This window comes from Lethenteron reissneri, chromosome 20 (genome assembly GCF_015708825.2).
Source record: "Lethenteron reissneri isolate LAM-NWPU_2019-01 chromosome 20, ASM1570882v1, whole genome shotgun sequence".
In the NCBI taxonomy this organism is placed as follows: domain Eukaryota; kingdom Metazoa; phylum Chordata; class Hyperoartia; order Petromyzontiformes; family Petromyzontidae; genus Lethenteron; species Lethenteron reissneri.
Genome location: NC_083798.1, coordinates 17909970 through 17935745, shown reverse-complemented (window position 1 = coordinate 17935745; position 25776 = coordinate 17909970). Strand labels below are relative to the sequence as shown.

Genomic DNA, 25776 nt, shown 5'->3' with positions numbered 1-25776 from the left:
TGTACACCTCACCTACCCACTCCTCTGTACAACTCTCCCGTACACCTCACCTGTGCACCTCACCTGTGCACCTCACCTGTACACCTCACCTGTACACCTCACCTACCCACTCCCCTGTACACTTCACCTAAACACCCAACGCACGTATTCTTTGTTTCTTTCGGTAAAGTCACGTAGATAGAAAAATACAAAGAAAGTTAATAAAAAAAACATGAATGTAGACGGTAGCCTGGTTCTTAATCGATTAAGAACGGTCTACATTAATTTTTAAAAATATATATTGTATTCACTTTATTTTACTATTATTTTTCTTTCTACGTGACTTTACCGAAAGAACCAAATAATATGAATTCCTGCAGTCACGAAAGTTTTAAGTCCAAATTGACCCAACGCACGCACACGGCCGGCCCTTACAAATGTGGCGTTAAAACCCCTCTCTGATCTTACAAGGCGGTCCCCGGCTGCATCGGGACAAGGGGAAGGGTGGCATCAGTGGCAGCAGAAGGTGACAGCGGCTGTTGTTGTTGTTGCTGCTACTGCTGCCGCCCCGCCCCCTCCCTCCATCCACCCCTATTACCCACCCGCCCCCTCCCTCTCTCCACCCTCTAACCCCGCCCCCTCGCCCTCTCCACCCTCTAACCCCGCCCCCTCCCTCTCTCCACCCTCTAACCCCGCCCCCTCCCTCTCTCCACCCTCTAACCCCGCCCCCTTCCTCTCTCCACCATCTAACCCCGCCCCCTCCCTCTCTCCACCCTCTAACCCCGCCCCCTCCCTCTCTCCACCCTCTAACCCCGCCCCCTCCCTCTCTCCACCCTCTAACCCCGCCCCCTCCCCCTCCACCCACCCCGCCCCCTCCCTCTCTCCACCCCCTAACCCCGCCCCCTCCCTCTCTCCACCCTCTAACCCCGCCCCCTCCCTCTCTCCACCCTCTAACCCCGCCCCCTCCCCCTCCACCCACCCCGCCCCCTCCCTCTCTCCACCCCCTAACCCCGCCCCCTCCCTCGATCCACCCCTCTTACCCCTCCCCCTCCACCCACCCCGCCCCCTCCCTCTCTCCACCCTCTAACCCCGCCCCCTCCCTCTCTCCACCCTCTAACCCCGCCCCCTCCCTCTCCACCCACCCCGCCCCTCGCCCCCTCCACCCACCCCGCCCCTCGCCCCATCCACCCACCCCGCCCCTCGCCCCATCCACCCACCCCGCCCCTCGCCCTCTCCACCCACCCCGCCCCTCTCCCCCTCCACCCACCCCGCCCCTCTCTCCCTCCACCCACCCCGCCCCCCTCCCTCTCCACCCACCCCGCCCCTCGCTCTCTCCCCGCCCCGCGCCCTCGCTTCTCTGTCATCGCGGCGCCGTTGACGTCTGGGCTACGTATCGAGGCGACATCCAGTCGGCGCACACGGCAGCCTCTGACGAGCGCCCGTACGTAACGAAGCGGCGGGTAAGTCCCCGTCACACGACGAGACTCGCTTCGTTTTACTCGCGCGCCTCGTCGACGGGGGGCGGGAGGGCTCCGCCGACACGCAATTCGCGTCGTTTTTATTTCTCTTTTTTTTTCGCGTCGCACCAACGCGCGGCCCTTCAGCCCGGGGGCCTCCCAGTTGTAATGGCTGCTGCTGCTGTTGTTGTTCTTCGCTTGCCGATCTCTGATGCAGCCCGCCCGCGCTTCGGTCCCCTCCGTCACGCAGTTTGCCGTACTCGAACGAGTTTAAAATCGTGAACTTTTGGGGGGGGTTAGTGGAGCGCGTTCGTTTGTCCGTCCGTCTGTCCGGGATGAGTACGACTGTGGCCTTTTGATCGGAGCGGTATGAGCGCCCCCCCTACTTCCCTGGACTCCTCGATGCTCACGACGTGCGGCCTAGTGAGGCTCTGCCGCCTCCACCACGCCTCAGACCGGCAGGGTAGCTAGGCGAGGTCGGTGCGTGTTGGCGGGAACGCGCCGTGTGGCGCCCGGCCCAGCGGCGTGCGCGGGAGATCGCGGTGTTTGATCGTCGTGATGATGATTTTGGTGGTGATGATTATGGTTAGTAGTGATTATTATGGTGGGGATCTTGGTGGTAATTGTGATAACTGTGCTGGAGATGGTCGTGAAGGTGCTTGTTGTTGGGAGTTTATATTCGTGGTTGGTGATCGTGATTTTTAGTTGTGATTGATATTTAATGATTGATATTTAATTTGTAATAGTGGGGATATTTAATTTGTAATAGTGGCGATTACTCCAGTACAAGTTGGTGGTGGTGGCGTGCTAGTTTTTTTTATTTATGTTTGTTTACATTGTTGGTTATTGCGATAGTTTTTTGTATTGACGTGGTTTTAGGTCTCCCTTAGAACGGGTGTCTTTTACGTTGTTATCGGCGTATAGTATTGGTCCTTTTATGGCGAAAACTACTCCGTCAAGACTGCTAGGATTTAGCCCTTCATGTGTGTAGATATACAATTATTTTACAGCATTATGATATACTTAATGGCGCTTTGTGACTGATTATCATGGTGTGAATGGTAATACTGTATCTAGTTTACATAAGAGTTAATGCTGTTTACAGGTAAAATAATGACCACATGGTTACGGTAACTTAAATTGTGTTAATGGTAGTAATGAAGCTTCTTATGCATTGGGTTGCCATGTGGTGGGGGTGTTATTGTTATGTCGTGATTGATGTAAGGTTGTTGTGGTTAGTAAAGTCCTGACTTAGTGAGGTATTGTGAACCATGTATTCAGTTGGTCTCTTTAGTGGGTTGTGTTCATAGCGATTGACCTAAAAGATGCTAAAAAGATTGTGTAAGGTAAAATCAAGGTAAGAATAGGCTGTAAATGTAGGGGTGAACATTTGATTCCCTCCTAGGCTAACATCAGTGGCGAGCAATATCTTAAATAATTATCCAATCGCCCCCTTCCCAACACCATTAACTAGCGTTGTGTATGGTCAACAAGTTCATTAGCGATACTGAGAGGGTTGCATTTGTCCCTAAGTGAATTGACAGGTATATAAATATAAATATTATATTTCGCATTGTCTTTATATTACAAGAGTTTGGAGTCAATGCTTTAGCAACCGCCGTTCGAAGATCTGCCCCCGAAATATGTCCTGTTCTCTGAAGCTGCAGTTTATTACCGTATGTATTTGTTTACTTTATTAGAATCATGGTTTATTAAGTTTTATGCATAATGCTGTCGGTGAGGGTGATGTCCAGGGTTGTAATATTGGAGCTCTACTGATTTTGGTTGGTTATTGTTATTAGTATTGTGTAGAGGTTGATGGATTGTTGTTGATATTGTACAGTAGTTATGTTGGTGGTTGTGGAGGGAACTCGTTAATTTAGTCATGAATGACTTGTCATACAAAAACATAGAAAATGCTTTTTTAAGCAGTTGTCTCTTTTCTGAGTTTGAAAGAAGCCCTATTCCCTTAAAATGTAAGCTTAACGATGTGTTAATTACTTTAAAGAAATTAGTTTTATTACGAATAATTCGCAGTATTCTAGTGATGTTATAGTTTGTTTATTGTGCTTGGTCGAGGTAATTGTAGCATGCCATCTTTATTTTGATGTATTATGAATGTCACCTCATTTGGTCCCTAATTTTTGTACAAGCTTCATCTTATGTATTATTGACTTGATTGAATCTTAAGTCTAATCCACTGTACCTTGAGTCAAATAACTTGTCATCTAACTTGAGATTAAGGGCAAAGAACTGGCTCGGAGAAAAGATTGGTTTAAATATTGTAACGTATAATGGTAAACATACTTTCCAAACATTGACTGCAATGTGTATGAGTAAATGGTACATTCTTTTTAGTATAGATATTGTTTGAAAAACTAATACACCTTAATCTTCATGTATTATGCCTTGTTAACTTTGTGGTTATTGCACTGCTGCGTTTGTCCCTCTTTACATCTCCCATCCAGTTTTCAACTCGGGTAGATGACATGCGACATCAAAATCCCAACGTAAAACTATTCGAAACAAGTGAACCTCTTGTGAATAAGTAAATTCTTATTTTGTAATGGTATTCTTAGTTTATTGCCACCATTTTTCACCAAATTGTCTGTCTGCATTGTATTTCTATCCTTGTGTGCCTGAAGCACCAAAATAAGGTGATACAGTACTTCCTCATTTATGTATGCATTGGTGCATTGCATCGAGGATGTGGTGTTTGCAGAATGGGTGGGCAAATCTTCCCACAGCCTATGAACTCATGATGACGTAATACTTGCTTATTTATAGGGTTGGGCCATAAGTTACTCATTTAAGAATTCCAGCGTTTAATTTATTTCTGCCAACATTCATAAAAACTAATGTACACCAGCATAATGTGGTGCTGCAATGTCAGTGCTCCGACTGCATAATTGTGTGATCTACTGCATAGGAGACTCAAATTATTGACTTGGTGCGATATAATTGAAGATTGCCTATTATTTGGGAAGGTCATACATAAATGCATTATTTTTGCTGCAGTGGGTGAGGTGTTCAGGCTCTGTTCAGAAAACACATGTTCATAATGCACTAATTGAAATCAGTTTCAAAACTTGTACACATTTTCTAAAATTCCATTTTTGTGCCTTGAATGTGTCTAATTAAACAGCTTTAAATGCGCACTATCTATGCGACTTATGAACAGAAATTGATAGCCAGTTCCATACACTAATTTTGGTTAAAAAAAATATAAACATAATATGTTATGGACAATGCCAAATGCCATTTCATTTGACCTTTAATGCAGTATATTATCAAGTAACCAGTGGTCATGTCACGGCACAATATGCTATGCACTGACTTGGAAAACTGCTTAATAATATAATCTGCTTTTATTCCCCCATGTAAAGGGAGGTAACCAGCTTGAAGTTTGGGTTTCGCATGCAGCTTGATAATCTAAAAATAAACCATGTTAACTAGAGCACAGGCTTTACAGTAACCTTTATCCTCTTAACTCCAATACAACTTAAATAGTTCACTTTTTAGGGTAAATACGTGCACAGCAATCAGTAAAGTAACTTGAAAAGCGTGCCTAGTACTATAATTACAATGTCTTAACTTGATTTTCTCCATTATAGATCACTACACGACTACTATATTGAGTGTGAAAATAATTTTGCTTGTATAACCATTGCAGGTATGTCAGTCAATGCAACTGATTGAAAAATTGGTGAATGAAATTGTCTTGTGGTGCTTTTGTTATTTAGAGCCAGGTGTGCTTTACAAAAATGTAAACTAAGTTGTACTAAACATACTTGCAGCCTGGAATTACTCATGTCTTCAGTTGTGAAATTTGTAGACTACATCATGAATATATGATTGCAACTATGTCAGCAGGCTTACCTAATGCCTTCCACTGTAAGGTTACACGTCTTATTTTTTATTGAGTGTTGTTTTAATGTATTTGCATCGAAGGTGTTGGGGCGAAAAATGTAGCCAAAAAAGCTTTACAGCATTGCTTCACGGCATTGCTTTGCGAAGGAAACCCCATTTGATAGTTTTAAATTCCATGTGTCAGTTAATGTCCACAATTGCTTTTCTGGATGTAATTACTGTATACATCTTGTAATGTATTAGTCTCACATCTCATAGTGTTTTTAAGCATGTTAAAATAAAAAATGGTCATTCACAAATGTCATGAATTCAAAATACTTTTAACATGTTATGAATTCGTTTTATAACTTAGATTTAGTTTTTTTCAGAAGGATTTTTTTTATCTCATTGGCTACTACAACCAAACAAATGTACAAAATAACTGCTGATAATAGGTTTTTCCCCTTTTTTCTGGCAACAAAACAGGTGTGGAGATGTTAAAACACCAAACTGAAACCTTTTACAAGGAATCATGTCTGCATTAACCGCAATGCTTGTGGTCAGAATGCAAACAAAAACATACTCTGATAATATATGCATTGTCCTTGAAAGGGATTGAAACGAGGCTCAAAAGAAAGCTGTCTGGTGTGGACCAATCAGTTTCAAGGACAATGCATATATTAGCAGAGTGTTTTTGTTTGCTTTCTGACCACAAGCATTGCGGTTAATGCAGACATGATTCCTTGTAAAAGGTTTCAGTTTGGTGTTTTAACATCTTAACACCTGTTTTGTTGCCAAAAAAGGGGAACAACCTATTATCATAGTTTGGTACTGGCAAAGAAGGTCCCATGATGTAAAATAACTGCTTTTGTGGTCTTCAATCAGAGTGACAAGTGAAGACCAAAAAGTGAGGAAGAAAAATCACTGATTGCATTCTCCAAAAACGAATCACAGACACTGATATGACAGCTGCTGAATAGATATGAATATGAAATTAACGAACTGAATAAACTAATTCAAATGACGGCCCACTGGTCATTTATGTAACACATCACGTGTAATTGAACAATAAAGATTTTTTTTTGCATATGCGACTGAGTGATGGTTTTAATATCTATTGGATGTTGTGCAACAACTGATTTGGACTATTTTGGAATGTGCAGCATTAACGCACCTTAGAGGCAACAATTCCTCATTACATTTCCAAGGGGAATGTATTATGAATGCTGCACTTTTAGTTTCGATTGCTTGAAGTAAAAATCCTTTGAATTGTTACCAGATGTCTAGATTAAGCACGTTATACATTGAAGCACTTTTAAGTTAACTGATTGCGTTTTCACACAACCAGTGCAATAATTGATTCCCAATGAGCCAATCGTGATTATTGAGCTACATTCTAAAAAGGATTGCAATCAACATAGGTTGAATATGAGCCAATGCTGTTATTGGTCATTGAAAATGCACAAGCTTTAGAAAAATACACATGCCACACCGAAAACATGAGGTTTAGAATCTGAGGCTAATGGTGATGCACCATATGGAGGTTGCATATGTGTGCGTTAACGGTGAACATAGCAAAGTAAATACAGTCTGCTCTTTAAATGCAACGCTGATGGTTTTGTGATAGCATGAATTGGTGTGACAAGTAACGTATTTGACCACTTTGGAAGTGGATTCACCCAGACATCACGTCTCCAGGGCGACAATGTTTACATTACAGATTATAGGTTGCCAACTCATAATTAAAAATATATATATTTCATGTATTCCAGATACACCAGTTCTCCCGCAATTAAATACAATCAGAAATTGGTCAACAGTTTCAAGCGACATACTCCAGCAAGTATTGACACTTGCTATCTCCAGTAAATGCCTCTCCCAGATTTGTCAAAACTTGCTTGGTGCACCTGGAATAGGCAAGTGGAGCTGGAGATCCATGCAAATGCCAAGCGTGGCAACAAAACTGACACTTTTTTGCATACATTATCAGAGTTGTGTTTTTTGTTTGCATTCTGACCGCAGGTATTGTGGTCAATGCAAACATGACTCCTTGTAAAAAAGGTGTCAGTTTTGTTGCCAGATAAAAGGGTAAAAAAACTCATATTTTGCGACTGGCAAAGGAGGTTCCAATGGTGTAAATGCTTATCCCGAGCTCTCATACTCTGATGGTGCATTGTCTTTGAGTTGTGCGCCTTTTGGTGTCATCTGGTCTAACACCATGTGAGACTAGGCTCTAAGAAAAGCTGTCTCGGGTGTGGACCAATCATTTTCAAGGACGGTGCATACATTATCAGAGTTGTGTTTTTTGTTTGCATTCCGACCGCAGGTATTGTGGTCAATGCAAACATGACTCCTTGTAAAAAAAGGTGTCAGTTTTGTTGCCAGATAAAAGGGTAAAAAAACAATTATCATATGCCCCACACCTGTGCAGCAGGTCTCAATCACCAAGATCGAACAAACATCGTCATTCATGAACCCCTGTCCACCTGAAATGTTCTCCTTACTACCATATTCGCCCAGCAAATGTATGGTGATTGAGTGTTACATGCAGGTCCAAGGAGACATTTCAACAGAACTAAAGTAAATTTCGATTTAAAGCTTTCGTTACTGCAGGGATTCATCTTGGTTCTTTCGGTAAAATCACGTAGAAGGGAAGTAATAAAATAATAAAAATTAAACAATAAAATAATTCTCACGACGTTTCGGCCACATCGCAAGCAGCCGTCATCACCTGAACAAATGGCTCTGCCTCATCAACTCGAGCAATATTCTTGTTTCTGCTCCCGGTTGTAAGCAGCACAAGAAGAAGAACTTTTACTGGTAGGAACGAAGTGGACCAGCCTACAATAGATTATTTAGTCCGTCCGTCCGATATCCGATTACGTGTAGCAACATCGCCCTCTACTGAAAACACTTGGCATGACCCTACAAAAACCTTTAGACTCTGAAGCTTTCCTGGCTAAACAAGTGTAACATTCCCTTATAATTCCCTCAGCTTTTAATTAAAACATTTAAATTAATGAGGCTTTCCTGGCTAAACACGTGTAACATTCCCTTATAATTCCCTGAGATAGCTTTTAATTAAAACTTTGAAATTAAATAAAAAAACTCACAGCGCCCTAAAGCCTACAGCTAGGCCTAAAGCCTAGAACTAGGCCTCACAGTCTCCCTTCGTATCGTACCCCCGCGTGTGTGAAAGGGAGTTGATGTTTAACAATGTTACATTCCCTAATGTTTTAAAATAGAAACATTTACATTTAAAGCTTTTACATTAATAATTAAAACATTTAAATTATACATTAATAATTAAAACATTGAAATTAAAAATTAACTCACAGTGACCTAAAGCCTAGAACTAGGCCAGAAACTCTCCCTTCGTATCGTACCCCCGCATGTGTGAAAGGGAGTTAATGTTTCACAATGTTACATTCCCTGTTTTTAAATAGAAACATTTAAATTTCAAGCTTTTACATTAATAATTAAAACATTTAAATTAAAAATTAACTCACAGCGACCTAAAGCCTACAGCTGGGTCTAAAGCTTAGAACTAGGCCTCAAAGTCTCCCTTCGTATCGTCCGATTAGGTCTCGCAACATCGCCCCCTACTGCAAACACTTGGCAGGACCCTACAAAAACCTTTACACTCAGTGGGGCTTTCCTGGCTAAACAAGTGTAATAATACATTATGTTTATATTATTTGGTTATTCGTTCCTACCAGCCCACCCCGCAGGGTCCTGTTACAAAATGGTGAATAAAAAAAGGTTTTAGACTGCATAATTCTTATTGAGTACAAGTGCATTCACTCTGTTACCTCCATAATACAGTTTTTTTTTGTTAGATCGTGTAAATATATAAATGTGTCGTGAAACCCGCCACCACGCGACAGCAAAATAGTAAGGTTTGTTGCGTAAACAGAACATGTCAGTTAATTAGTACAGCACACCGGTGTGTTGGAGAGCAACGCCACAACATTAACAATCTAGAGTAAGTTACCTATAGAGTATCACTGGTAGAGCGAGTTATTCTTTGGCTGCTGTTCCTGGGTACTAAGTGTTATTTTTGTATTGCTTATGCCTAAAAAGTATAGAAAATGGCTATTATTCCCCACAAACTTTGCTTTTGTGACAAGGACTTTATGTGAACGAAAGACAATTGCACACGTTTTCTCATTGAAAATAGGTACATTTAAAAATATGACTATCCTGGTCACAAAAGCAAAGTTTGTGGGGAATAATAGCCGTTTTCTGTACTTTTGAGTCACAAGCAATTAGGAAATAACACTACCCAGGAATAAAAAAAAAAATTAGTGTTATTAATATAGTATTTTGGGCTTTTAAGTGAATCGTTCATTTACTTTAGCCTATTTAGTTAGCATTGGCTAAATATTTGTTAGTTTTGCTTAACGGCTAAATCATTTGCGTATATAATTTAGAAAAAATATTGGTGCTTCATGGAATCAATGCAGAGATGATGCTTTCATGAAAGGGGCAATACTTTAGTATCTGTTTGCAATGTAAGCAGCAAGGACACCAATTTATGTAAATAAGTGACAGTTCAATGTGTTACAGCAACATTTGAATAAAACGTTGAATCTCTGCTGTGTATGCTATGATAGAAAAAAAAACAATAAGAGAAGGCATCTTTAAAAAAAGCATTAAGGTTATTCCAAAACTAATTTAGGTTAAGTTAGGAGTAATATTTTCCACCATTATCAGATCCAGCCTCTTGCCCGTTCTTGCACTAGTGCAATAATCCACAGTTTTTATGGGCAGCAATTACACAGCAGCCAAATACATAATTGTCTTCCAAGGGTAATTACAACTAAGCAGCATGTGTTCTTTGTCAGTTATAAAGTGGTGCACCATTGAGGAAAACCGGCTCATTGACAATACTGATTGAACGGTCTATCGTGAGGCGTACGTTCACCTGTTCTAATTATAGTGAATTAATGATTATGAAAAAGAATGAATGCTGATGATTGAGTAAAATCGTGTGAATGTTTTTTATGCATTTGCATTGTGGTCACGTATTTTATGTGCACAAGACATACCACTTCTAGATGGCTGTGTAATGCCATGCAAATATTGCTGTTTGTTGGAGGAAAGAAACGATTTTGACTTTAAATCTATCCTGACAAGTGGTGCCATGGTCGGAGCATTCACAATCAAAGTTATATTAGTTCAACTCTTAGGTGGGGTTGACAAGCCCATCATGCCAATGGTACATTGATTACCACTTTGTGGGAAGTCATCAGTAATCATGTTGAGAGACTTAAGCAACCCGATGGAGAAGAGCACCCTACCGATCCTCGTTTAAAAATGAAAGTACTTCGATGCTATAATGCAGTTCACACAGTACATATTTTGTTTAATCAATTGCTTTATCAATTATAATATATAATACGTCAAAAGCCATTTTCCATACTCAGTTGAGCAGTGGGTGGTGCCTATCTTTGATTGGCAGACATGAACCAGTTGTGAAATGACATACGATAGGACTAGTTGTTTGTATGTTGAACTTCTTTCGCACCGAACATAGCCAATAGGGCTATTTGGAGATGTGGGAGTTTCTCATAGGATGTTCACCTTTCTGCTTTACACAAAATGGTATGCACTGATCTTCGAGAGATAATAATTTGAGGCAACCCACAACTGGGTCAAGTTGAAAATGTAATATCACCTCCATTACAATAGCATATTACCACAATAAATAACCATGGTTTCTCAATCCCTCTATACATATTTAAAACACGTTTCATGAAATTACGTGGCTGCTTTGAAAATACACACTTGTCGTGTTGGTGCATTTTGTTTGATGATGGCAGGCCTCGGAGGGTACAAAACAGCATGTCAGAGGGACAACAAGGTGTTGTGTCTGTGAGTGCCGGAGAGGGAGAATCACAGCTTGTGACAGTGGAGCAGGTAATGCACTGCTTACATTACGTAACTTTGAACGTTTGCTTGCTCGCTCGCTCGACAGCTGACCTAACTCACACTCGGTTACTGTGTGCAATGATGCACTCGCATAGCTATTCACCCTTCACTCGTTCGTCTACTTGCAAATTGTGTCACTCATGCATGCAGTTTTGCTCCCATTGACTCCCCTCCACTCTCGTACACACATTCGGATGCCTTCTATGTGCATTGAGAAATTCATTTCCATGAGGGTTATTCAGTAATGTTTCCCAGGGCATATATATGCCACAAAGCACTAAAGACTTTTAGTCTGTCAGCAATTTGTACAGAAACTGAACCAAAGCTGACCATAAGATGTACATATGACTTCATAGGGGTAGATCGAGGCAGTGTTGGCTTGTTCAGTTTAAGTAGCAAGTGTGCTGAGGCATGAGCAGCTATGCTGTGCTACATAACTATTAATTTGATTACATTTGTGCTCCGATGTTTGTTTCTGTGGCTGTGCCTTTGTGTGTTTTCCTGTATGCCTCCATACTTTTGCGTACAGCTGCAAGTGTCTGCTGCAGGCCAGGTGGTGACAACCGGTGGCCCAACCATGGCGGTGGTGCAGCTGCCTGGGGGGCAGACAGTGCAAGTGCAGTCGGTTATCCAGGCAGCACAGCCTTCTGTTATCCAGTCTCCACAGATACAGACCATACAGGTGTGCAGGACTTTTTTGAGCTTTAACAGGGCGCTTCAGAGGATATCAGCATTTTTTGTTGACGTTTGTGGATCTAATTATTGCCAGAAATAGAGATGCTATAGTGGTAATACAATGACATAATATAAAAAGTATTGCAGTTAGGAGAGGAGGGTAATAAGTTATGTAATCATGTAGTACTAAGCATGGTCTACACTCCTTGGTGTTCTCTGCTGGCCCTCATTTATAGTTCACATATAAAGCAATGCTATATACAGTACTAATTGTATTGTAATTCGTTTCCACGATGTTGATGGGTCTAGCAGTCTGATAGACTGTTTTTACATGTATGCACTGAGAGGTGAGTTTCTGTTGCATTCTATACACATTATGGAAGGGTACCTCTTAACAATTTCCCCACAGGTGGCTGCTATTTCTGAGGAGGCTGCAGATGGCTCTGCTATCTCACAGAAGCGGCGGGAGATCCTGTCCAGACGGCCCTCTTACAGGTCAGTGGAACATCGGAACCTCTTGCGTTTATGTCACTTGAATGATTTACTCTCTTCTGGGTGGCACTAGTTAGAGCCCTTGCCTCACAATTCAAACTTTATCAGTTCAATTTCTGGTCAGGGGTCAATTTGGCTCATTGTTTTTATTGAGCCATTAAAGTGAGTAGCTCTCTGTGAGGAGTCAACAGGAAGTTGCTAAGTGGAGGGAATCATTCTGCAGGATGGAATGGTGCTTGTGTGGCTGACATTTGGTGACCCCTTTCACCACACAGGAAGATACTCAACGACCTGTCATCAGATGGACCTGTGGTGTCCAAGATTGATGAGGAGAAGAGTGAGGAGGAGGGCACAGCTACCATCAGCACCGTCACATTGCCCACACCCATCTACCAGACCAGCACTGGCCAGTACAGTAAGTGGATTCACGTTTGTGGGAGAGTTAAAACGTCAAAAAGGGTGTAAATTGTCCAGGCTCAGGAAATCGTTGTTTATATGAAGTTTTTATTCACAAGAAGCCATCCCAGTGATAATGAGCGATAGTTGCAGCATACAATTATGTTGTGGAAAATATTTTTCAGATAAACTTTTTTTTATTATGTCACTGCAATTTCCTTAACTTTGCACTGCAGCTGTGTGCTTATTTTGTATACGTTAACTTTACATGACTTGGCAAGTATTGTTGAAGTCGTTCATTATACTACCTGTTTTTATATGAGCAAAATGTATTTAATGGAAAATGAATATATTCAGATATTGGCTTATCTTGAATCTGTATACCTTAAAATGTAGTTTCCTTCCACCGAATTGTCTTTAAACATTCGTGTTTTCTTCATGGTTTTAGTGCAAAAGTATTTATTTATCTTTTTGCCGTAATATTGATTATTATTTTTTAAAATTGTATCACTAATAAAAACACCTCCCATCAGTGTGCTGCTCAAATTTAAATATTTAATTTCAGGGATTTCGTTTTGAGTGTGATAAAATGTCAGGTCTGGGCATGTCTATTGATTCTTTGAGATGCAAGAAGGTTGTCAAATGACAGAATTGTTGTGGAAAATGTAAACACGAAAAACCACATGAAACTCAAAATGTTTAACACAAGATCAAGTGGTGCGTAACAATGGTAGTTTGCATGTGATGACAAGATTTAGAAGTGCATATACATGTACATATATGAAGGTGTTTGTGTAGTTTTATAATACAGGTTTCCCTTGGTTTATGCGATAGATGCGTTTAAAAAAAAGGGCACGCAAAGCGAAAAAGAGTTGCTGAGTAGCACATACAGCACACACAATATTCCACGTCCGACTTTATAGCCGCATGTAAGTTAATTCAAACCGCATATAGTGCATTTTGGGTTGAAATAGGTAGGCAGCATATACTCGAATTCGCATAAAGCGAGGGAAACCTGTATCAGAACTTTTATTGCCTTGCTTTTGAGGCACATTTCTAAAACTTGGGTGGCCAGTGGAGATGAGTACCTCTCCAAACTTTTGAACATGGAGACAATTTAACTCTTTGTAAATAGGAAATGACATAAACGTGCCATTTGGTGGGAAGTCAACATTTGTTGTTTAAAAACATTTATAGCAAGTAATATAGGAGTGTGGAAATTCCACCACTGATTCATGGCTCTCAACATGAATGAGTGCAGCCTCCAATGCTCATTTTGGCATCGATACACTCTCTGTCTTAAAAACCACATGTACTCGGACTATAAAGTATTGCGTGTCACCCATTTAGCTCGTTCTGGTGTATCTCCACAGTTGCAATCGCGCAAGGCGGCGCGATACAGATCGCCAATGGCGCGGAGGGTCTCCAGACGCTGACCATGACGAACGCAGGCAACCAGCAAGGGGGCGCCACCATTGTGCAGTACGCACAGACCAGCGACGGGCAGCAATTCTTTGTACCGGGCAGCCAAGTCGTCGTGCAGTGTATGTATTGCCATCGCATGACCTAGCATTCCATGTTCTATGTATACATTCTGCTGCCTTGTACACATAGCCAACTGTGTTTAGGAACAAATTAAATAAATAATGAGATAACATGATACAAGGAGGAACTATGAACAGGCGATGCCCTCTCAAAATTGAATGAAATGGTAAAAATATGATGGCAACAACAAAATTATGGTTCACCACAATTGAAAAAAATAGGGCAGATGTTTTTTGTTCGAATGCATGTTGATAAGCAGAGGATTTCAGGTCTACAACGGAAAGCAGCAGCTATGTGACTACTCTTCACCAAATTAATCTGACCAAGACTTCATTAACAAACCCTTACAGTGTGGAAACTGAACTTAAATCAGACAGTGGTGGTACTTTTCCAGGTGGTATCGACACCCATTGACCTCTATTCACCTTGACTGTGTCCACAGCTGCATCAGGCGAGACGTACCAGATTCGTACTCCGACGAGCGGGCTCTCTCAGAGCGTGGTGGTGTCCGCGTCCCCGGGGGGCTTGGCCAGCCCCCAGGGGGGTGCCGAGGAGTCCACGCGCAAGCGCGAGATCCGCCTCTACAAAAACAGGTGCTGCCGCTGCCACCGCCACCTCAACTCGTAAAACACAGGGGTGCTTCTCTCACCGAGAGCAAAGCAGTGGAACATTTGCGGTCATCCATTGTTGAAAATGTCAGTTAAATTACATGTATGGCAGCGGATTGACAAAGTACTGTAGTTTTTTTTATTTTTTATAAGTCGTTTATTACCAATAAAACTAGTTTTAGTTGGCGTCAGAACAGAGTTGCGTCATTGATGATGCATTTTTGTCCACCACCATGTCAAGTTCTGACCACATCACATTCTGATTTGTGAAAAGGTTAATGTGTGGGATAGTATTAAACAGTTTTGGGAGCTGGAACTCAATTTTTAGAACAGTATGGATACTTATACTCAGAAACATTAGTTTTTTGTCAAAGCTTTAGCTTGGTTACTGCATGTCATGTGACTAGATCTACAGTATCTGCAATTCCATGTGATGGCAGAACTTGTGTCGTCGTGAGCTGAGCAGGTGGTGCATATTGTCTCCAAATATTGCACCACAGCCTTTATTAAACATTATAACTTTGGTAATTATTTTGCAACTGTGTTGCAAGCGATGTTGAATGTTCAACGATAATAAAAACTGTTAAGGAATTTTGAGCAAAGTCGCAAAGGAGTCTGACCCAAATGTAACTATTGTAGCCGTTGTTTAACAGAGACACATTCAAACAATGATGCAGACAATAGAGTTGCAATATAATTGCAAAGAACATCCTAACTTTCTCGCCATGTCCACTTGATTGCTACATAATGTTCCCTACTTCTACAACATCTTGAGATGTCGTTGCTTTTTAAACGCTTTGTAAATCCAAATAGCTTTGTAGCTATTCCTCGCGCAAGACTGTGTGTGTGTGTGTGCCAAATCTCAGGGAGGCAGCACGTGAATGTCGGCGGAAGAAGAAGGAGTACGTGAAGTGCCTGGAGAACCGCGTAGCTGTGCTGGAGAATCAGAATAAGACCCTCATTGAGGAACTCAAGACGCTCAAGGACCTGTACTGCCACAAGAACGACTAGCACACACGCACCACCCACCAAACTCACTCAACCCGGGTCCTCATGGTAACCATGGTCCCCAGCCTTGCCCTTTACACGATTCAAAAGACTCCTTTTTCTGAATGCCCTTGCCAGCCTAGAAGAAGTCTCAGTAGGTTTCATCCAAAAAACAATGGTAGGGTGAGTTGCAAACGCTTGCTTCACTTTTTGGCATATCGGCAGTTTCCACTGGAATTTTCAGCAGATAACTGCAGATATTTGGCAGTTGATATGGTGAATGTTGGCTGTAATTGCCTTTCTGCAAGCACAGAATGGATAAGAGATATTCCTGTAATTGTCGAGGTATACAAGGTAACTCTCCCATTGCCAAAAAGTTAAAAGAAAACCAACAAAATGTAAGTCCTCTATGAGCAACTTAAGTTCGATTTTTGCTGGATGAAGTAAACTGCTGCGCTTGGCCCAGTAAAAGAAGATGAATTAAAACTTAGTCTTGGGCATAAATGGTAATGTAAAAATGATTTTTAAATAATGATATTGATGTATTTGCATAAAACAGTTTGGGTTATATGTAATGAATATATATATAAAATGGTTCATAAGATTTATATTTTCTACTTTATCTGTTCTGTATTTTAATTGGATAGAAGATATCTGGATGCCTAGCATTTATTTATCCATTTTTAGTGACGCGATTATGACCACAATAGAATGCCTGTTAAATTGAAAGCAGCACTGCAGTAATATTTGGCTTTTGATAACAAGTTGCAGTGTTTCCGTTGACTGTTTAGGGCTCATTATGGGTGCCCTTTCGTGATTTGTATGTTTTGTAAATCTGCAGGACATTTCGGCCATGAGCATTGGCATGCATTGGTTATTTAAAAATACTCATTTACAATGAAACAAATAAAAACGTCTTTTGCAAAATAGGTATTTTTGTGTAGCTGTTAAATAGGCCCACATTTTGAGGTAAACTTTTACAGGGAGATGTATCAATTTTTTTAAGTCCTATGCATGCCATGGAGCCTCGTGTACAAACTTGATGGTTTGATTTTTCAAAGAATAATTATCAATAGTTCTAAGGAGCGTTCATGAACATTTAAACAAAAACACAATTTACGTACTAGGTCCGTTAATGTTGCCTTTGATTATTTGTGTCCCTGTGTTTGGTCCTCCGGCAGATTCTGATTGGACAAAGATAAATGTGCATTCATAATCAACGTTTTTGGGTTTAGATCGCGTTTATTTATAAATGTGTCGTAACCCTCCACCACCCGACACGGCCAATCAGTAAAAATGTGTCACGTTGACAAAGACAAATAGTTCACTGCTTTAGCCCACCGGTGTGTTGAAGCCACAACATTTGAGTACTCAAATTGTAAATGTTGTGGCTTCAACACACCGGTGGGCTAAAGCAGTGAACTATTTGTCTTTGTCAACGTGGCACATTTTTACTGATTGGCCGTGTCGGGTGGTGGAGGGTTACGACACATTTATAAATAAACGCGATCTAAACCCTAAAACGTTGATTATGAATAACATTGGTCGCGAAAGCCTACGTGTATAAATGTGCATATTGGTGACAACGGGGAAAGAAGAAAAGATTGCCTTTACTAATGTTACAAAAGTACATTCCATATAGTTCTTAAATTGAAGTTGCGTGTGCACTGTCGCGCGGTGCGGTCGCATATCTTCGGGTTGTATCGCTTTGTTAAAGTAACAACATTATACAACTCGCAACTGCGGGATTTGATTTTGGGGACTAGTGTTTTTTTATGCAGACGACCCAAGTTTACTCGTCACCTATAGTACAGTGCAGGCTGTTGCAGAGGTCCACACACGGTTTTATTATCGATTATCTTCAATAAGATTGAACCACAGATGAGTGTATGCAGCTGCATTCCTTGAAATGGATTTGAAAGGCTAAATTAAATAATGGGACGTTCCATTTGTGCAAGAGAAATGCAATACATGAATTTTGCAGGGCATTGTATGACAATAATTTACCACATTTTGTCCTCCATAAATGTATGTTCACTTTGACGAAGCAATCACAAATGCTCAACTTGCTAATGTAACCCAAAGGTTAGGGTTAAATGACATATAAAATGTATTTTAATGGGATGTATGTATGTTGAACTACATAGCCAACCATCCTAAATCTGGAATGAATTACAGAAAAGGCTTAAAAACTATCAACTTCAAAAACGTAATTCCATAGTCATAAATACCAAAACGTTTAAAAGGGAGTAACAATAATATGTAATTAAATAACAAAATCCCAACAATATACAATGATTGATATAATCAGGGGGTTGAGGCTCGGCTGTTTGGAGCCCGCATGGCATTTTTACAAGGTGGATCCTGGTCGGCAATGTGGAATTGCCATTATAATGAATGGAGATTTTACTGGACAATCCATATGATTTCAAAGAATCCCTATTCTGTTTGATGGCGATGCATGAGTTGCTTATTACATTTTTGGGGGTTCTGCTGATGTCTATGCTGTCAGGGAATCCCATTCATTTCTAGGAACAGGATTCATGTTGGATGATTCTTTATATGGCAAAATCACTCTTTAAATCCCATTTAATGTCGATGGATATTTTACCATGGGAATTGCCCAGATGAATCTCGATCCCTACTGGAATCGTCTACGGTGGATTCATGTAATATCATGTGGCGGTGTCTGAAGACAATTAGCTGGCACTAACAATACTGCGCATGGCTACAGTGTTCTGGGTAGGAATCTGATGTCACATTTTCATTGTGCCTGTGCAGTATTTGCCAAAGCTTTGCATTTGTGAATACTGATCATAACAATTGCTGTAAAAGGTCAGTGAATGGATACGTTTTTTTGAGGATCCAACTGTTGTGTTTGCAAATACCTAACTACATTGCCATGTCATATATAGGTAGATTCATTATTTTGATAGAAATCACTTCTGTTCAGACTTTTGGCTTCAAGAATGTTGTATTTTCATTGTGTTCATTATTTATTGTATATTACAAATATATTAAATGCTGTTTAGGGAAACGTGGATACCATATTGCAAAAATGGCTTAAATATTTGTAATCGCTACTAATTTCTGTATTAAGTAAGAGGTTACACTTGTTCTGTGAATATGCGTAATTAACTTCTTAGATGGCAGGGGAATATATAAAATTTTATTTTTATTTCAGTAGCACAATCGGACAGTGTTCGCCATAAGCCATACAAATATTACTCCATATCATTAAGTTGCAGTCATTTGTTATCCACTCGTTTGTACATTTTGTAGTTGTAAAAAGATTTTTTAAAATAGAGAGCTTGCTCATAGTGATAGAGCTGCGGTTCTCAAACTCACAAACCAATCTCATACACTCCGGTCTACCATTATATCAATATAGTACAAACGTATGCGATACAATAGAACATCAATGGAAATGTTCAGTGTATCATTTTGATATAAGAAGTCGGGGCCTCCCAAAATATAACTTGCTCGTGAAATAATGTTAACAGAAAGAAAATATTGGCTTTTTTTTAGGGTTGATCATCTTTGAAAATTATCAAAGTGTTGCAAGCATTGCGCTTCATAGCACTGGTGTAGTCAGTAGTCATTAATGTAATGCTTTAAAATATTGGTTTGATTGAAATACTAAACTTCAGAATAAAAAAAATACTAGGCTGGATTAATACTGCTTAATAAAACAGTGATCTTCCCCATTGCATATGCTGCATCAACATTGATTAAATGTACGTTTGCACGATGAGAATACAGTATATTTCAAAGTTTATTGCATGAAGTGTTAGTTATGTACTAATGCGACTGAAGGGGATGTGCTGTAATTTATTTGTGAAAAGGTGATATGATTGTTAGTCGGTAGTGATTGCAAAAGCTTTAACTAACTCTTAAATTATCTCTTAAATGGAGTTCGCAATTTTGTTAAGGTTCTTTCGCCAGAAGCTGAGCTCTTCAGAAATTCCAGTTTTGATATGTTAATAATGACATTAAAACTGCATACAGTACAGTGATATCAGCTGACAGGTGATGTACAATATGCAATGGTGGTTGATTCATGCTAGATTCATAAACAAGCAATTAAAAGTTTTTTTTAATTTACAAATTAAGTCCATTGTATATGTCGATCTGCTCTAGTTCTATTGTGTTGCAACGATGACAATTTACTTTCTCGAGTTACAACCATTTTCACTTTTAATCCAATACTAGTTTGGACTGCTTTATCCAAGACATTCAAGTTAACATTAATCGCTCTTAAACGTTAAGTTATACCTGCATGGCAGGTCTTTTTAGTTCCGGCATATAAAGAGCAATATTTGAATTCTGAAACAAACATGCTTCGGAATTCACGTGCACAATTGATGAGTCTGTCATGTCATTACAATTTTAAACACATAATTTTATCATCATTATTATTCAACATAGCATACCGTGCTCATTGCAAGTACATATAGATAAAGATTTTCTACTGAAAAGGGAAATTGATTAAAGTTTGGTGAGGAATTAATTGGAAACTTGTGATGGTCAAATCCCATTGAGAACCGCTGCATTGGAGTATGGTTACCCATTGTCTCTACGTGCTATGTTTATGTATTAATTATTGTATCCTCGTGTGTTATTTTGTACTGCATATTACTTTTAATACAACCCTTTTGTCACAATGTCTGTCAGTCACTGAAGTAGATATAGTGTGTGTTCCTTGAAATTACAAGGTTGTGCACATTATGTATATGCGAGGATGTGACTCATTGAATCCTGGATAGCCGAATAGAGTTCAAAATAACTTACAAACGCCTTGTGAAAGACCAAACGCAAAAGATCCCCTTCCTGGGTTTGATCTTCCACGAAGCTCATGGTACACCTTCAATCGCGTCTGCACCAACCATGGCAGATGTGGGCATCCAGAATAGACTATACAATCCACAAATACAAAGGAGACATGACAGCGATACACTCCGCTGCTCCTGACAGGGTTATCTGTTGACCACCTGAATGAGAAATTGTAGTTTTTGCTCTGCATCTACATCAGCCATACGAAAGTCACACTATGTTCCTGCTCAAATAAGCAATGATGCAAATCTCTGGTGGTCCTGAACCAATGGATCAGGAAAATCGGATGTGGCAGAATCGCTGCGGATGTCTCCCAAAGCGGTTAAACAATTTGTTAACCCTGGAGGGATGATGAGTGGTTAAACCCCGGCTGGGTGTTTAACGTCGGCTTTTGCGACCAATATTTATAATGAAGGGTTTTGGGTTGGGTCACGTAAGTATAAATGTGTCGTAACCCTCCACCACCCGACAGAGCTAGTAAGGTTTGGAAAATCGCCCGATGATGCTCGATGTAATTATCAGCGAAACGTACTCAAATTGTAAATGTGCATTTACTCTCCAACACACCGGTGGGCTGAAATAGTAACTAATTGGCGCGTTTTATTTACGTGACAAACGTTACTGGATGTGTTGGGTGGTGGAGGGATACGACACTCCGGCTAGGATTTAAAATTTCAATCTTCTGAATGTGCGATTGCCTCAATGCCACGCAGATCGAGAGTATCTGACGAAATAGAAAATGACAATTTACCTTGTTTCTTAGTCAAGTGATGTAATGAGTAATGTATTCGAGTGAGATAAGTGATATAACAATAGTACATAAACTCATACAATCCAAATTCCTAGGTTTAACTGTAAAGAAATATCGATTTAAAGCTTTCGTGACTGCATGGATTCATATTCTTGGTTCTTTCGGTAAAGTCACGTAGAAGGGAAATAATAAAAATAAAACATTACGATAATTTAATGTTTATTATTTAATTGTTTCCCTTCTACGTAACTTTACCGAAAGAATCAAGAATATGTAAAGAAATAAATGCATGTGGCAGGAAAACCAAGAGTTCCCAAGGAAAATCCAAACATGATCTAATAAACCCGCGATCATGGTTACCAAGGCCACCCAAAACAACATGACAACCACGCCATTTGGAGGTTTAAGTAAATACAGGATATAAATGTGCATGTTATACATCGAAGTGCAGATGCCATTGCGTGAAATGCTATTCTAGTGTGCGACATGTCAGGGATACGGAGAGCGTTTTTACTCCCTATGAGAAGGGCTGGGAGAAGGATGCTTTCCTGCGGTTGCCCCATGTTTTTTGGCAGCGTAACTAGCGTGGGGTCAGGGGGTGCCTTGGCCCCCCATGGTGCCCAAAGCTACGAGTTGGCGCCCCCTTGACAACCACGATGACATACGTTTTCAACAACAGTGTAAACGAGCAAAACGCTTATTTAAAACGCGGTTTAAATTACCATTGCAATAATTGAAGAGTTGGTCCAACAAGGATTGAATGCTGATGTACCAGCCCTGGTGAGACGCTGCTCGCCAATACATACTTCACCTGGAGTGGAACATTCTACAAACAAACTGAAGGCACGCGCCCCAATGGGTTCTCCCTTATCTCCGGTTGTGGCCAACATTTTGATAGAAAATTTTGAGACGGACGCTATCCAGGCATCCACTCTACGCCCGTCCTTGTGGAAGAGGTACGTGGATGACACGTTTGTCATCTGGCCACATGGCCGACCGGCTTTAAAACAATTCCTCAACCACATCAATGCCATACACCCAGCAAAAAAAGCACCATGGAGGTAGAAAAGGATGCCATGCTACCTTGGATGTTTTAATAAAAAGAGACCAGATGGCTCAATAAGCCATTCTGTCTACAGAAAAGTAACCCATACTGACGCCTACCTAAAACCTGATTCCCACCACCATCCATCCCAGAATAATTCCCTCGTCAAAACGCTACACAATAGAGCTCAATGTATCTCCGACCATGAACACCGAACCAGTGAGCTCAAACACGTATACCAAGCTCTCAAGGTGAATGGATATTCTGACTACACAATCCGCAAAGCCATCACCCCAACCGTGAGGAAGGAGCCATCTGAAGATCTAATCAAAACCATCACATTGCCTTACTTAGCAGGGATAACCAAAAAGATTTCCAAAATCTTGAACAAACACAAGATCCAGGTCTGATTTATCACAGTGCATAAAATTCGTGATCTGATCCCATCTGTGAAGGACAACATTCCTAACATGCAATATCCCAGTGTCTACAAACTAAGCTGTATCTGCAGCAGCAGTTACATTGGGGAAATTAAACGACGTCTTGGACCGTGTTCGTGAACATAAGGCATATCTGAAACACGGCAGGACCAATACTTCTGTCGTAGATCATTACTTTAATGCGGCTTGGCTCACATTAAATTTATTTCTAAGACGATGGTACTTTTCAAGCTGACTGGCTATCAACAAATATTCGTTCACGAAGCCATCCATATATACAGACACAGACACAATTTCAACCGAGACGACGGTTATAAACTCAGCAATCATTGAAAAGATGTCATCAATCACTGGGTCATGACTTGATTTGTGTTTTCTTGTCAACCTGTGTGGATGGGTGTAACGAGGTGCAATGCCCCCCCCCATCTCTACCCCCCTCTCCCCCTATCTCTACGCCCTCCCTCCCCCCATTGTCTAACACACTTGGACTGCGCCCCTCGCCTTCAGCTCCACCTCTAGACTATCTCACGCCGACATTAGCATTGGCTGCCCCGCCCATGGTGTTTACACCGCACAGCTTTTCTTTGCTCACTTTGGAAGCCCTTATAAGCAGTTGCATTTAGAGGCTTGTCCCCTCTTTTCTCTCCGCTTGATGAAGACCGCTTGTGTTGCGATCGAAACGTCGTGGGGTTTATTATTTTTTTATTTATAAAAAAATTATTTTATTATTTTCTATCTACGTGACTTTACCGAAATAACCAAGAATATTTTAATTGGTATGATTGCGCTTTAGTTTACGTTCCACGTTTTTATTTAACCGAAGCAGTAACGTTCGGCTTCCGCAAACTGCGCATCGCATGTTTGTTTCTATGTTTATACGCTTTGGTTTTTTCGGTAAAGTCACGTAGGTTAAAAACGAAAACAAATGCATTGAATCACGACGTTTCGGAGGCAACACAAGTCTCCGTCTTCAGGAGGTGGAACCGTCACAGCAAAATTACTGTATCAAGTGAAGAGAGCTCTAAGAGACACGACCTTATATACTGGTTAAGGGGAGGGGGGAGGAGCCAGGATGGGCCGTGGGGGGGGGGTTATAAGCTGGTGAGGTGACGACCAGTTCTGCAACTGCTGGAGCTGCAGCCGAGGCCTTGTGATGTAGAAGCGTCCGAGGAGGAGATTGGGGAGTGGATGAGGTGGACGTCGCGCCCTGCCCGCTCACGTGGAGCGGGGGGTGGGGGGACGTCGGCCCCCACACACTTCTGCGTCCCTTGATGGGGCCTCGTCATAGCTCACACAGACAGGGCATCTCACATTTGACGGCTGTGGTTGCCTGCTGTGTTGACGCTGGCGTCGAATCATGATTTTTTTTTTATGATCTAATACATATACACGTGCAGTTGTGGACAAGAAAGTATCTTGACTTTCACAAATCGAGGCATCTATTTCCGTGCAATAGTAGTGTTTTCAAAGCAAATCAAGCCCTAACACTGTTTCGCTTCTTAACCCTCAGCAGGTGCCAATACTGCACAAAGGACAGCAACACACGCGTCTATGATTTAATTGCATCCTTGATTCGTGTGTTTAAAGGTTTTACTGTATTTAAAATGTATTATCAACCCCACTTACTCAAGGGGGTATCAAACCGTTGTACAAACACACTCAAACTGCCAATTTTGGCAGTTTATCAAACTATAGCTAAACTACCGAATATTTCTATAGACAGCATTTTAAAAAATACATGAATGAGGTTATGCATGGTATTGACCTATGGATATCTACTGAATGTACCATTCCCATTCTGGATGTACTACCTTTTTCTTTAAAAAGAATACAGGTTTACAACTTTATACTTACAGTATATCATGAGATTGTGACCAAATCACCCAATATGCAGAGGTGGGACAAAGTCATTGTTATGCAAGTCCAAGTCGAGTCTGAAGTCATCAAATTCATGACTCGAGTCTGACTCGAGTCCAAGTCACATGACTCGAGTCCACACCTCAGAGGTGGGACAAAGTCATTGTTATGCAAGTCCAAGTCGAGTCTGAAGTCATCAAATTCATGACTCGAGTCTGACTCGAGTCCAAGTCACATGACTCGAGTCCACACCTCTGCCAATATGTGCTAAGCAGAGTTCAGCCTGCATAGTGTTTGGATGGGTGGCTATCAGGCGAAAACAAGAGGTTGGTGAACAGTAGAGGGCAGTACAGCACCATCCATTGTTGCACTCTAATTCTATGACTTTCTGCGTCTCTCCCACCTCCCCCAACCCACACTTACCAGCGTGGTGAAGTATGGTCAAATAACCGCCACGGTCTTGCACGGGTATGGTGGGGAGGCCCTCATCCCGCATTTAATTTAAAAAAGGGTTGTTCATGTACAAGTACTTCCCACAAAGTGGTACTCATTTTATTGATGCAAAGGGGGTGTAATGGGATGAATCAACTTCACACTAGGATTTGAACTCGTAGCTATCCAATTGTGAGTTGGATGCACGAATCACGGTGCCAGCTCATAGGATAACAACTGAATCGTGTTAATAAACACAATGGGGAAAAAAATCACTGAGCCTCTTGGTATATCACATTTAACACAACCACAACAAAAAAGTGTGTAAAATGCCTGGAGCATTTGGATATTTTGAGGTCCCAGCATATCAGTTTTCTTGTTTAAAAAAAAAAACACCCATTGTAAATTCAGTATGATTAACTCGACAACTGGACATGCCTTCTAACCCCAGAGGAAGAAAAACCTGTCATTGTCACGTATGGCCTTGATTTGGAGT

General features: G+C 40.9%; 2 protein-coding genes across 5 annotated transcripts in view; one reads left to right on the top strand and one right to left on the bottom strand.

Moving 5' to 3' along the window:
• LOC133344908 (uncharacterized) overlaps positions 1-25776 on the bottom strand; it is an 842858-nt gene that overhangs the window by 407859 nt on the left and 409223 nt on the right. The gene's annotated exons all lie outside the window — the stretch shown is intronic.
• Positions 1290-17182, top strand: LOC133344901 (cyclic AMP-responsive element-binding protein 1-like). 3 transcript variants are annotated; one of them, XM_061555215.1, is made up of 8 exons: positions 1290-1439; positions 11111-11207; positions 11749-11901; positions 12304-12389; positions 12662-12801; positions 14156-14326; positions 14770-14920; positions 15802-17181. In XM_061555215.1, exons 2-8 carry the CDS (start codon positions 11133-11135, stop codon positions 15944-15946), a joined length of 921 nt encoding a protein of 306 aa, XP_061411199.1. In that variant the 5' UTR covers positions 1290-1439; positions 11111-11132; the 3' UTR covers positions 15947-17181. The 3 variants fall into 3 exon arrangements, with proteins under 3 accessions (XP_061411199.1, XP_061411200.1, XP_061411198.1); XM_061555216.1 differs by lacking the exon at positions 1290-1439 and adding an exon at positions 1865-1916; XM_061555214.1 differs by lacking the exon at positions 1290-1439 and having other exon boundaries at positions 11028-11207; positions 15802-17182.

Excerpts from the sequence above, each read along its gene's own strand:
- LOC133344901 (XM_061555214.1), top strand. The coding sequence starts at position 11,043 with ATGAAATTACGTGGCTGCTTTGAAAATACACACTTGTCGTGTTGGTGC. Across the intron at positions 11,902-12,303 it reads CACAGATACAGACCATACAG|GTGGCTGCTATTTCTGAGGA; the intron begins GTGTGCAGGACT and ends ATTTCCCCACAG. Across the intron at positions 14,921-15,801 it reads ATCCGCCTCTACAAAAACAG|GGAGGCAGCACGTGAATGTC; the intron begins GTGCTGCCGCTG and ends GCCAAATCTCAG.